General features: G+C 36.6%; 1 protein-coding gene across 3 annotated transcripts in view; it reads left to right on the top strand.

Moving 5' to 3' along the window:
* CDH19 (cadherin 19) overlaps positions 1 to 6,527 on the top strand; it is a 102,762-nt gene extending 96,235 nt beyond the window's left edge. Inside the window, exons 11-12 of one of the 3 annotated variants that reach the window (XM_043559062.1) lie at positions 27 to 278; positions 2,880 to 6,527. In XM_043559062.1, coding sequence (XP_043414997.1) covers positions 27 to 278; positions 2,880 to 3,349 — 722 coding nt within the window. In that variant the 3' untranslated portion in view covers positions 3,350 to 6,527. Of the gene's footprint in view, positions 1 to 26; positions 279 to 2,858 lie in introns of those variants that run through there. The other 2 variants (XM_043559061.1, XM_043559063.1) reach the window with 2 other exon arrangements.
* Positions 6,528 to 13,289: the final 6,762 nt, after the last annotated feature.

Here is a 13,289-nt window from a genome sequence, read left to right as displayed (position 1 = left end):
ATGATGCACATGGATTTCTGTTTTAGATAACACAGCTGTAATTTTGACTAATAGAACTGGTTTTAGCCTTCAAGAAGAGCCCGTCTTCTACATATCTGTCCTAATTGCTGACAACGGGAGCCCATCACTTACAAGTACAAACACCCTTACCATACACGTCTGTGACTGTGATGATTATGGCAGTACACAGACCTGCAGGAATAAAGACCGTATGCTTTCTATGGGATTCAGAACAGAAGTCGTACTTGCTATTTTGATAAGCATTATGCTAATATTTGGTAAGTAGTGCTGAACAGAATCTATCTTCATTTATTGAAACTAAGAAATATAAAAAATAGTTAATTCCATTATCACGGCACAGTATGGGTTTGTGTGTGTGTGTGTGCATGTGTGTGCGTGTGCATGTATGTGCGTTTAATTGCTCTTCTGGATGTGTTGCAATTCTTAAACCAGTGGAGTAAATAAAAAAAAAATAGAGTGACTGGATTTCAAGATGAAAACCAATGATCCTTGAATTCTATGAGTATGTCAGCATGGGTGTCCACTTCTGTTTAGGGATGTTTTTGTCACAATGCATTTCAGCATATACAGTTATATAACAATCAGTCATAATAATGGTGACCTTCTGCTGAGTGCTTATTACACTCCAGGATATTGTCTTGAGTGCTTTACACACAATATGCAATTTGATCCTCATAATAACCTTATGGAGTAGAACTATTATCACCTGCGTTTTATGGATGAGGAACGTGAAACTTAAAGCACTAAGTACTTTGCAAAGGGTCATGTAGCTGGTACACGAGGTGCTGAAATTTCCTAACTGCACACAACTCCCTTCGACCCTATACTGCAACTCACTAGGGTCCTGTGGCCATTAAGAAATAAAGTAAATGTTAGTGTGGACGAAGGCAAAAACAGGGTTTTACTTGATCAAAGTGCTAAACACGAAAGAAATCCCAATCAAATAGTTCCCTTTTTTTGTTTGTTTGTTGTTTTCACAAGCAGATAAGTTATACTCATTTTACAGGTGAGGCAAATGAACCCCAAAATGTTTTTTGTCAGGCTTTCAAGACTAAAAAGAATTCATTTGGCAAAACCTTTTCTCTTTCTTTAACATACCCGTGTATAATCTAAACCCTCTCTTGCTTCCCATGTAACTTCATGTCAAAAGTCAACGCAACTTGACTGCGTGTTGAGGGCAATCCCATCAGCCACTGGGTCTGCGTCCCAAACTCACGGCTCAAATTGACATCTATGTTTCAGGACTTGCTTGACTTTCACTCTCGTTTTTCTCAAAGCTTCAAAAATCATGCCTTTCTCTTTCCCATACAAATTACCATTATTTCCTACCTCGCCTCAGTCTTGACACTAATTTTTTAATCGTCTTTGATCATAAAACTGAAATGAGTTACAGAGCTAGGTATCAGAATCAAGTGAAATATGGCAAGTACTGATATACACACAGGTACAGACCTACACCAAGTCTCAAAACCCTATAAGGAAACCAAGGGCAGCCTCACAGTCAAGGGCATGAGTAATATTTAGAGGGTTGGAAATGTGGGTCAACCAGTAGTCAGTAGTTTCCTTTGAAAATTTTGTGAATACTCTCTCCAAATCACAGATTGAAAAATTATTTATTAGCTCCCTTTCTATAACAACCATATATCTGAGCTGCATTTTATAGTACCTGGATTCAAACCTAATGGCCTTATTTCAAGAACACGACTTCAATTTTTTTAAATGTAAGGTATATATAAAATATTGCCCAATGTATTTCTCTTTATGATAATATGGATAACATCACTTTATTTTTGTTTCAATTCCTATAGATGAAATTCTGAATACATCCAAGGCTGTGAAAGGGTTGGCTAGCCTTGACACACACACACACACACACACACACACAATTTTTATTTACTAAAATAATAATAATAATAATAATAATAATAATAAAAAGCATTCTGAAATTGTTCTATTTCTCCATGATGTTAAAATTATCTTAGGTCACAAACATTGATTGTGGGCATCCCAGTGTTATGATTTTTTTTTTTTAATGATAGTTCGGGATTTCTGAAATGAATGTGGTGTCACAGAGCACAGGTAGTAAACCATCTATGGTGGCATATACTTTCTAGTCAGGAAATATTAACTTAGAAAATAATTATGCCGCAGAATTTTCCTCAGTGGGGAATTTCAAACTGCTCCGTTGTGCTTACCTTCTCTTAACGTGGATCGTTGGTTACTAAAATTGACCAATGCATATAGGTAGGAAAATGTTCCCTTTCGCTGCTTTTCTTTTAGTTTTCAATATCTAAAAAAATAAAATTTTAAATTATCCTCAAAACACAGTTTGCTATATTTTTATGGTTTTCTACTCCAGAAAGATTGTTAGGCTGCCTTGTGTCCCCTGGCCTGCCTCTGTTGTAAATTTTCAACAGCTAATACTGTATTTAAGTTTGGAGGGAGTCAAAAGTTATATGGGGTTATTCCACTGCCCAGGAGAGGAAGTCCCCAACCCCTGCATTGTTCAAGGGTCGACTGTATGTTTTGTTGTCTTATAATCATAAAATCTAAGCTCATGTCTGAAGCTTATAACAAAAGCAAGGATTGTAAAGTTTATTATAAATATTAAATGCTATGTAATATCTGTAAACACAAACTTGTAAGTATAAACTCATATTAACATATTATACTAACATATTGTTATATTAATTATACAACATGATTATATATTGTATTATATATTGTATTATATTGTATTAATAATCATTATAAATATTTATAAATCATTATGAATAATTATAAATTATTATATCATGGGTTAATGGATATTCTGGTATGCTTTCTTTCTTTGTTAGGGTTTATCTTTTTGATCCTAGGTCTAAAACAGCGAAGAAAGCAGACTCTGTTTCCTGCGAAAAGTGAAGACTTCGGAGAGAACATATTCAGATACGACGACGAAGGGGGAGGAGAAGAAGACACCGAGGCCTTCGATGTCGTAGAGCTGAGAAGTAGCGCCCTCATGCGGGAGCGCAAGGTGCAGAGGACCGCTACGGCCGAGATCAGGCGCCTGTACAGGCAATCTTTGCAGGTGGGCCCCGACAGTGCCATTTTCAGGAAATTCATTCTAGAAAAGCTCGAAGAAGCGAATACTGATCCTTGTGCCCCTCCTTTTGACTCCCTCCAGACCTACGCTTTTGAGGGAACGGGGTCATTAGCTGGATCCCTGAGCTCCTTAGGATCGGCAGCCTCTGATCAGGAGGAATATTATGATTACCTTAATGAATTGGGACCTCGCTTTAAAAGATTAGCATGCATGTTTGGTTCAGCCACTCAGTCATATAATTAGGGGCCTTTTATTATTAAAAAGTTTTTAAGAATGCTAATATGTGTTTGGGCACACTGGTAGTCACTTGAGTAGAGTGGTGTTATCTGGGGGGAATATATAGATACATATAGAGCATCTTCTGATTTCCTTGGAGTAAATACCCCTCGGTTATTTCAAGCTACCCGCAAGCTGTCAGTGAATGCAGATATGGAGTGATGCTAACAGTCGGTTCTCCGGTACATGTAACCGAAATATTCCTCTAGCGTTTTTTTCACTACCATCCAATACAAATTCTCAACATTTTTGGATGTTTAATGTGAGAAAGGCCCTGAACTACATCAACTTAATATTAGTTCATGTATCCATTTTTTTTAAGTCTTACCGAATGAGAGAAAAATGCTTCTCTATTTTAAGTTCCGATGCTATATGGCTATATGGAGATAAACACAGGGAATCTGGATGATTATATAAAACTTTTAAAAACTGTTTCTTGCTAATGAATATGCAAGTTTCTGGCTGAGATTCTAGGATGATGGGTAGTAGTTTGATGTTTGAAAATCATTGTTAAGACCTCACTTGAAACTGATCTCAAATTTAGACAGATACTTGTTATATGTTACTTAATCAAGGATACAGTGTAAATTTGTATTATCTTTGATATTACAGATTTGTATAAAAAAGGGGGCATGAAAAAATGTTTGAGAGTTTTCTATAAGTTATTTTTCCATGTAACCAAAGTAGAGCTTTGGCATGTCACAATACAACAAAATATATGTTGACGTTTACACAACATCCAATTTAAACTTTATTATAATTGTGGAATGTGTGAAAAACTGTTAAGTGATTTTTATTGCTACTAAAAATGATAGCAATAAATAAAAGGAGTATTTGATTCAAAGTTGAATTACTATTCATCCAAAATATTATGATCAACTGTACGGATTCTCACCACTCATAGAATAAAACATGATAAGATTCTCAGCATTTCCTTTTCTATTAAGAGCTTAGACTGTAACTGGTTCTTAAGTGTCATATTTTTATTATGGAATATAAAATTAGGTGCAATGGTTACTTTTATTGTAACATTATGAAGAAAGTATGGTAGGCTGCCGGACCTGGTAGCACCCAGATAACAAGATTTATGACAACATTAGATAATAAGGTCATAAAACACCTTAAATTTAATGAACATTTTAAGAATGATCCGTATTATTCTATCCCAATGAAGATGGAATTCAAAACTCATAGGTTGAACAGAAAGAAAAGAATGAATAAAATGTCCTCAAAATTGTTTTATATCTTCATTTCTTATTAACAGCATGTGAAAATGAACGGAACCCAATTGACCCTATGTATTAAATAAAATATTTTGGATTATTTTTAGCTGAAGATAGAGGAATTGAATGGCTATAGTATTTTGCTTTCTCTGTACTTTCAGACATATGCACCATACCATGTAATAGGAGAGTGGTTTTTCATCATTGTCAATTCAGGTACCATTTTTAGGCAGCATAGAGATCTTGAAAAAAGCCCAAGACTGGAAATCAACAATTTAGGAAAATATTAAAAGTAGATGAGAAGTCATAAGCTGTAGAAAATCCTTATGCATTCGTATCATTATTTACTTAGGGAAGCGTAAGAATAGGAAACAAGACAGAATGTTAAAACAGAAAACCTTGCAAGTGAAATAGAAATGTATGAGTTGAGAGAACATTTGTATTTCTATCATATTGACATAAAAATTGGAGGAGTATAGTTAGGGATATTTTCAGGAATTATTCCATAGAGGATTACTCCTTGTATTTAAAAAATAGTGCTCTGTAATCTCGGTTGAAGAAATGGCAAGTGTGATGAACAACAGATAAATGAATCTATGGAAAATGGGCGAGAGAAAAAAAATGGGGTTTCTGAGGATCCGTCACGGATGCAAGCCTTATGCACAACTTACCAATTTTGGATGAAGACTTTATAAAACGTACATCTGCATTAACAGGGTTTCAAGTTTGAGTCCAATGGCACAAAGCGGATGTGGTAAAATAAGTTCTGGCTTAGTTAATGATAGGATCGTTAATCGCAGGTACCTAGGAAAAGCGCATACATGGAGCTCTAGCAAATATCTAAGGTATATCAAAAATACTATCTGATTCTAGTAGAGACGTTGCAATTTCCTGGAAATTATACTTGGCCATATTTCAATAAAACTTAACCTTTTTGTGGTGTTTCAGGAACAGGGCTGTATCCTAAGCTAAAGACATGGCATTAAGATCTCATCTTCGTAAATGTTAATAAAGGCTAAATCAATGCAGATATTTATGAAAATAGCACAGCTTCACACTAATAGCTGCAGTGCTTCAATATCAGCCTTAGTTAACTCACAGGCTCACGTAGAAGTCTTCAATTACCGACAGTTGAAACCAGAAAATATGTAAAGTCCTTTATAGGGATCAGAAAACCGCTAGTGATACGAGGTGTTTCCGAAGCATGTGAGGTTGAGCCCACCAGAGCTGAGCATGAATGAGTTCACTTTTGTTTAAATCACTGTGTGAACTTTGTCAGACCGCCTTCTGCTTCCAGATCAGAGATTGCAATCTGGAACATAAGGTCCCATCCACCTGTTTCACATGGTTGTTGTGACCGATGAGTCAAAATAATGCCAGCAGCACCTGACCCAGTAAATAACCCCCTCGTGATGATGGCTGATGTCATTCTGCTGGAACACACAGACCCCTTTATCTTCTAGGACTGAGGGATCACGCCGGCTCCACGGCATGTTGGAAATAGAAACCAACTTTCTGACCTGACATATAAGGTCACGTGGCATTCTGTCCCTCCCATTTCTGTATTTTCTTAACTCTTCTGGTCTCATGTTCTAGGCCTGAAACAATCTGTCCCCAACATTTCTCCTTTTCATTCCTGCCCTTCGTTCGGCTCTGTGATCAATGGTGATTTTCTCTGAAAGGCCTGCCTGACTCTTGTCCTCTACTGTGGCCCATGCTCTGTCTTGTTTTTATTCAAATCACTTAGCCACCTGGTATCATAATACATACGTACATTTTTTTACTTGTTATGTCTTTATCACTGATTAGAATGTAAACCCTAATGGGTAAGGAATTGTCTGTCTCGTTCATTTGTTCTTGTCTAAAATTGTTTGTAGCACATAGTAAGTGGACCAATAAATATTTCTCAGTATAACAATGAATCCCAATCTGTTTTACTTGGTTATGTATAGAAGCCATATTGGATTTTGTTAAAGAATAATACGGAATTAACAGATTTTTTTCAAAATAAGTCACCACTAGGCAGTTCTTGGGTACGATAAGATTCTTCAAAATGTTTCTAGTAATTATATGAGTTTGGAATTTTAACTTGTTTGGACATATTGGTATTATCCCCAGGGAGGAAAAAAGATAATGACTTTAAACTGTTCAGTGAAAACGGGTCCTATCATGAAAGCTGTGGAAATTCTCATATGACTAAGTTCCCATGATGTGTCATGAATATGAAAACATGTGCAATGCATGAAAATTCTGCTTCCTGTTTATAAGACAAAACTTAGTAGCAAATGCATTGTCAGACTTACAAGGCTACTCAAAGTCTCCAAGGTAGCTTCGTGTTCTTTTATATGATGTAAAAGGACATTGAATAGCAAAGGCTGGGAGACCAACTAGAGAAATAAATAGAGGAAAGGAATATGTGGCTTTTATGTTTCCAGTTATGTCTGTCAGTCATCTACCTACCTATCATCTATCATCTATCTATCTATCTATCTATCATCTATCATCCACCTATCTTTTATCATCTATCATCTATCTATCTTTATCATCTGTCTATCATCTATATCTATCTATCATCTATCTATCTATCTATCTATCTCATCTATCACCTGTCTATTGAGATAAATTGTGATTTCCCAGAGGAAGGGAGGCTAGTATCTCAATCACAAAGCGGATCCTTAGGACCTGTTAGAATGTGTCACTGCCTTCTTTTCTGAGAAAGCTCTCATGTTGGAGGGCTGACCAAATGGTATGAAATGGCGAACAGATAGAGTTCAGGAGCTGGACAAAATGCAGTTCCTAGCTGTCGACAAGGCAAAATTTCATGAATTTCCCATGGGTTAAGAGGTTACAGCTGTAGAAACTTTCCACAGAAGGTAGGAGCCGAGAGGGAGCTGAAATCAGTCATCCAAAGAACATATAACACAAGCTAACGACAAATGGGAACCACAAGTCCTTAAAATGTCTCCAGATACCCCAAGCATTAGCCCACGATAGAGCGCCAACAGTCGCATGCCTGACGTCACACAGGACTCTGGCTGTGAGGTTTTGGAGTCATGTTTATTCTGCCCCTTCCCTCTGTCTCCAGACAGCAAGTGTCCAGAAGCAGCACAGTAAGTGGGAGAGGGTGCGACAGAGCACTTTATCTTGGATGCAGGGAAAAATAAATTAAAACGATGTTTTGGACAGTGAACAGAAGCTATACAAACTGTCTGGGATTGGGCCAAGGTAACCATCAGAAAGATCAATGCAAATGTGTGTAAAAAGTGAATAGTATAAAACATTTTCATGATGTTTCTTTCAAGTTCAAACTAATCAATAACCCAGCTGGATATATTAACATACCAAATCAATTTGGCATTCCATATATTTTAAATAGTTCAGAAATCAATTTCCTCATCTAAATTGGAAGCAAAATACAAAAAATGAGTCTAATTTATAGTGTTCTTAAAACATTTGTGAGCATATGAACATAGTTTATACCACTTTATTTCATCCATTCTTTTGAGCTTATTCACCTTAATGCTTACAATGTGATATGTTCTATTGAGTTCTGCAGTACTAAGTGATTTACCTCAGCAACAAATAAGGTTGGACATGGAAAATATCCCATATCCATGATTACATAAAGGTACAGAATTACACACGATGTTTTGTCTAGAAAAGGGAGTGGGGCTGAGGTACGTATTCACATTTCCATAATATTATGTCTTTTGGATGCTAGAGAGAGTAAGTGGTCTATGAAGTACATTTTCAATTATTTTCCAGTTGCTAGCATTTCTTTGTTGTGCAAACTTTGATGAATTATTTAAAATGTTCTCTTTTGGTATCTTTCTTTGTACAGTGGGGACATTAAGAATAGATAATCAGACTATCATAGGAATTAACTAAAATAATACATATAAAGAATGAATTATGCCTAATGTAAAGAATGCATGACATTTTATCTGTTATTGTTAACGTAACAATTATTGTGATATTATGAAGTTTATCTTTGGAAATGCTCACAGACCAAGCTCATTACTCTACAATTAATATGGACAAGAGGAAAATGAATTAATGCAGGACAATAATTAGCTTGCTGTTACTGAACTGCCTCCCCACCTTGACCCTTCCAAGGTAATGTTCCATTATTACCAAAGAAAAAAATTAATTGCTCAAGTCATGCATTATGTATGAGATGTTCTGATTGAAAATCGCTCCCCTATGACATTTATTTGGGGGGATTATACTCTGCTAAGTTATAACCACAGATCACGGCAACTTTTTCTAGGTATAGATATTTTAGGGAAAAAATATCCAAAAAAGAAAAGGGTTCACTCACTTTGTACCTAATTATTTCTATGTTATATTAGCTTTACATGAAAGAAATAAAAGAAACATTCTAATGGCTCCAAAAGAAAGCTTTCAGACCTGTGTTAATATCTAACATCTGATGCCCATAGTTCTAATTTTATATTAGGAATTTAAAATTAAATGACAAAGAAGATTGTTCTCATCACCTCTTACACTACAAAATAAAAACCCACCTTTGCCTTTTACCTACATTCCCCTATCCTCTCTCTTTTGGAAAAAACAAAAATTAAGAACACATTGCCATATGTTCTCTGCTGAGTAAATCTTCATCATCTTTCCTTTTTTTATCCTATCTTAGGGCTCAGGCAAGTTCTAGGCAATTGTCCAGTTCATAATGAGACCTCAGTTTTCAGAAATTTCATTCTCATTCCAGGTGACCTTTCCATTATTCTGGAAGCTTCCTCTGTCTACAGAGCTAATTATCTAATTTTACCTTTCTGTAAAACTTACCACATAACCTGCACTTGATTAATTCAATTTACATAGAATCCCCCCGGCCCCCAGTTTTTGAAAATGTTTTTTTACTAAATGTGTAAATAAAATTAGACGTGGATACATCACATAGTGTATTTATTCCTAATAACTTATCACTACCGCACATTGTTAAAATAATTTGTCTCCACACAGTTTTTAAGAGCAAAATCTTCTTCTTCTCTATAAAATATTGTCTACAATATATTTCTATAAATACCTGAAGATAAAATCCGCACATGCTAAGAAAAATTGTGAACTATAAAAATGCTACGTATTTCTCCCTGTTGTATTCACTCGTTCTCAGTAAGTAATTGAAGAAACACCGAAGATTTTCTCCACTAGTAGTATCTACTGAGCATCTCTAAGCGGAGTGCTATGTTATAAACCCTGAATAGAATCTCAGCAAAGAAAATATCCAGGTCCCAGCCTGAAAAATATCGGTGAGGAACACTTGGAAGTGAAGGCGTGGCTTTTGACCAGAATGACAGGTTCGTGCAAACAGGAGACTTGGTGACGAGTGCAGCTCTCCTCCAGGCTTCGCAAAGAGTCGCTGCGTCTTAATGGTCTTATGAGTTATGCTACTGGCCAAACAAAGCCAAATATTAATGATGGGAGGATTTGTATTCTTTCAAATGTTTCTGAATATACCAAACAAAGCTGTTTCCCTAAATCTCTCTCACTTCTCCTTGTTGTTGGTTGGTTTTAAGCCTTTGTATTTCCAGGTCCTATGCTCAGTGTTTTTCTTTTTCTTTCTTTCCTAAAAGTGTGTGATCTTGTTTAATCCTCTATTAATTAAAGGAGAAGCTGGTGTTATTCCCGGGATACTAAAAAGGAAACTAAGGCAAAGAGAGACAGAAATTCACCTTAAGTCATACATGTAATAAGTAGTAATAATGTACACCTGGGCAAGCTAGTGCTGGTTTCCATTACACTATGCTGTCTCTCCATAAACTTCAGCTCCGTAGGTTATTAACCTAGGAGCTTTATAATATGACTTATATTTTTCTCTCTCCATAGTGACGATCCTCCTATAGAGGGTATTCAAGTAAATACTTGTGTGTGATATTTGTATCATCACGATTAACAAATAAATAAGCAAAAGAAAGAAAATTGAGGCAGGAATATATTTTTTAACCCCCCAGTAAATTCCCATTGGAGTATTCACAGCACCTGCCATTCATTTGCATTGCGCTTTTAAAGTTTACTTATTTATTTTGAGAGAGAGAGAGAGAGAAGGAGAGCACGAGCGGGAAAGGGGCAGAGAGAATCCCAAGCTGGCTCCGCACTATCAGTGCAGAGCCCCACGCAGGGCTCCATCTCACAGAGAGACCTCACAGAGACATCTCACAGAGAGATCACGACCTGAGCCCAGATCAAGAGGCAGATGCTGAAAGGACCAACCGAGCCACCCAGGCGCCCCTCATTTGCATTGCTTTTGAGATTCACGGGGCCAAGAACCAAGCACTGAGACTCCCAGGACTGGTGAAGGATTCTAATGTGTGGGCAACACAAGGTGAGCATCATTAATGTCAGCCCTGGTTCCCTGATTTATCTTTCAGCAGTAATCTGTGTCCCAGGAACAAAAGCAAGATAATAAGGCCAACAGGTTCCTTTAACTTTTCCCTGCTGATATCAGACTCCACAGTCTCTATCTTATCAAGGAATGTAGTATTCCTTGATTAAAGGAGACAGCAAATGGCCAACAGTTGACCCAAATACCAACATAATAGGCACCATCACTAGAACCTGAGGTCAAGGCTGTCGATTCCTCTAGCACACGTCTACTTCACTCAAAGATAAACACTAGGTGGAGGTTCCTTTCTCCCAACAGTTCACGGTATAAAATGAACACATTGGGAAGCATATTAATCACCCCCAAGTTTTTGCACATCTGAATTGTAATTGATTCTTAACCTTCCTACAAATATATTTGAATGTGGTATTGATTTTTAAGGCAGCCGACTTAGAACAATAGAAGTCAATTTAATTTGCATTTTTAACGTGAAATTCTGTATTTGAAAATGTCTCCGGGTCAGATTGGGGCCCACACATGCAAATCTTTAAAATAATAAACCCAGGGAAGAAGAAAACAAGAAAGAGAGAAAATAAATCAGGAACTGCGTATCTCCACCCACTTAAAAAGGGCAACTTTGCGTAAGTAACTGCTTTCCATGCTTTCTACTTTTCTTGTTGGAAAGCAAGGGGTCTGAAATCCTTTCTCTGTAATATTTTTTGAGAAAATATTAGAATATGGGGTCGGTCTGTAACACAAAATCACTGATGTATTCCTTACCGGGCAGTTAAAATACCTTGTTGCTACTGGTAAACTGAGGCTTGACTCCTCTCTGACAAAGGCAAGGTTGACAAGCCATAACCAAGATCTCCTCCAGGAGTTGCATTCCAGCCATTTGTACTTAGAAGACTGTGCCTCCGCTTTGTGCCAAGGCACACATGAGCATCGTCAGCTCAGAGGTGCAAAGGACAATTGAATATAAGACAGTAGCACCAACCCACAGAGAATTTTATATTACATCAAAATTCTACATTTCTTAGAGTTTCTAATTCTGCTTTATTATTGGTTTGCAGCATTAATAAAAATTAATATGTTTATTGACATGGATAGAGATAACTAGAACTGTAAGTCATAGTTTAGGGTTTTTGAGTGAATATCTTGGAGTATTTAACATTCCAGATGGCAGCAGGGTTCCTGCCCTTGTAAATCATGTGCTACTTTAAAATGCGTTCTCTTTTCTAATTAAATTGATGGCACCAGGCGGGTGAAGCCTTGGGATTTGAACTCAAAGAGCGTTATGGACGCCGAGCTATTCATTGCCAAGCTGGCGCCTGTTTTGTCACTTGCCAAACAATTCAAAAAGCCAAATGCTACTTTCCACGGCATGTATGCTACTCCCTAAGGTAGACTTCAGCCCCCAATTTTCCCTTCCCTAATCACTTTCATTTCTTTTTATACGGTATATAACATTAAGTAAATCAGAGTATTCCATTATGGCCTCTAATTGCTTTTCTGATAGGTAGGATGCTTAAATGTATTAAATATGTTAAACATGGCAACAGTCCCACGGAGAGACTTGGGATCTCAACAACATCATCACCTTTATAAAGCAATTGCAAAGGCTTCTCTTTTTCCAGGCAGTTCTTTAATTCAAGTAGAAATGATCTGAGATGTGGCTTTTATAATTAGCCTTTGCCTTAAGACATTGCCCCAGATGAGAAAAGATCAGAATAATAATGAATTTTTAAATAACATACCTACACTGCTTTGCATTAATAATAGAAGAGTCAAGGGATATTGGTTTGGAATACTCAAGTATTTAGTAGATATCCTTTGGAAATATAATAGCATTGTTAATTTTTTTTCAAAAGTTAAATCTCAGACAGTTAAACCACTGTTCAACCACCTGTAAGTCAATATGTCCCTAAAGTGTCCCTCAACCACTAAAAATATCAAGAAGTGAAAATGCAAATTTTAAAAGGTATTTTACTACTTAAGCAATTATTTTCACCAAAGATCCTTTTGAAGAATACCATTAAATATCTTTAAAATGTGATATCTAGGTGATCCCTATATCATTTCATTTTTAGGATGATTTGGTTCTGTACACTAAGTAACATAAATGTACACACACACACACACACACACACACTTAGCCTAAGTACTACACAGAGCTGTGCACTGTATAATAATGTTACATACATAGTTGGGTGCTGAAGCCACAGCGTAAGATAGTGAGAATCTATTCTGATATATTCTCCTCCTAGGAGGAGCCCTCTCACTTATTCAACTTCCCTTTTTAATCCCAAGCAGTACATATGTATTGCGTACCCGTCATAGGGCA

Source organism: Prionailurus bengalensis, chromosome D3 (assembly GCF_016509475.1).
Source record: "Prionailurus bengalensis isolate Pbe53 chromosome D3, Fcat_Pben_1.1_paternal_pri, whole genome shotgun sequence".
Taxonomy (NCBI): domain Eukaryota; kingdom Metazoa; phylum Chordata; class Mammalia; order Carnivora; family Felidae; genus Prionailurus; species Prionailurus bengalensis.
The sequence above is the reverse complement of the archived record's forward strand: the minus strand, read 5'-3'. Positions and strand labels throughout refer to the sequence as shown.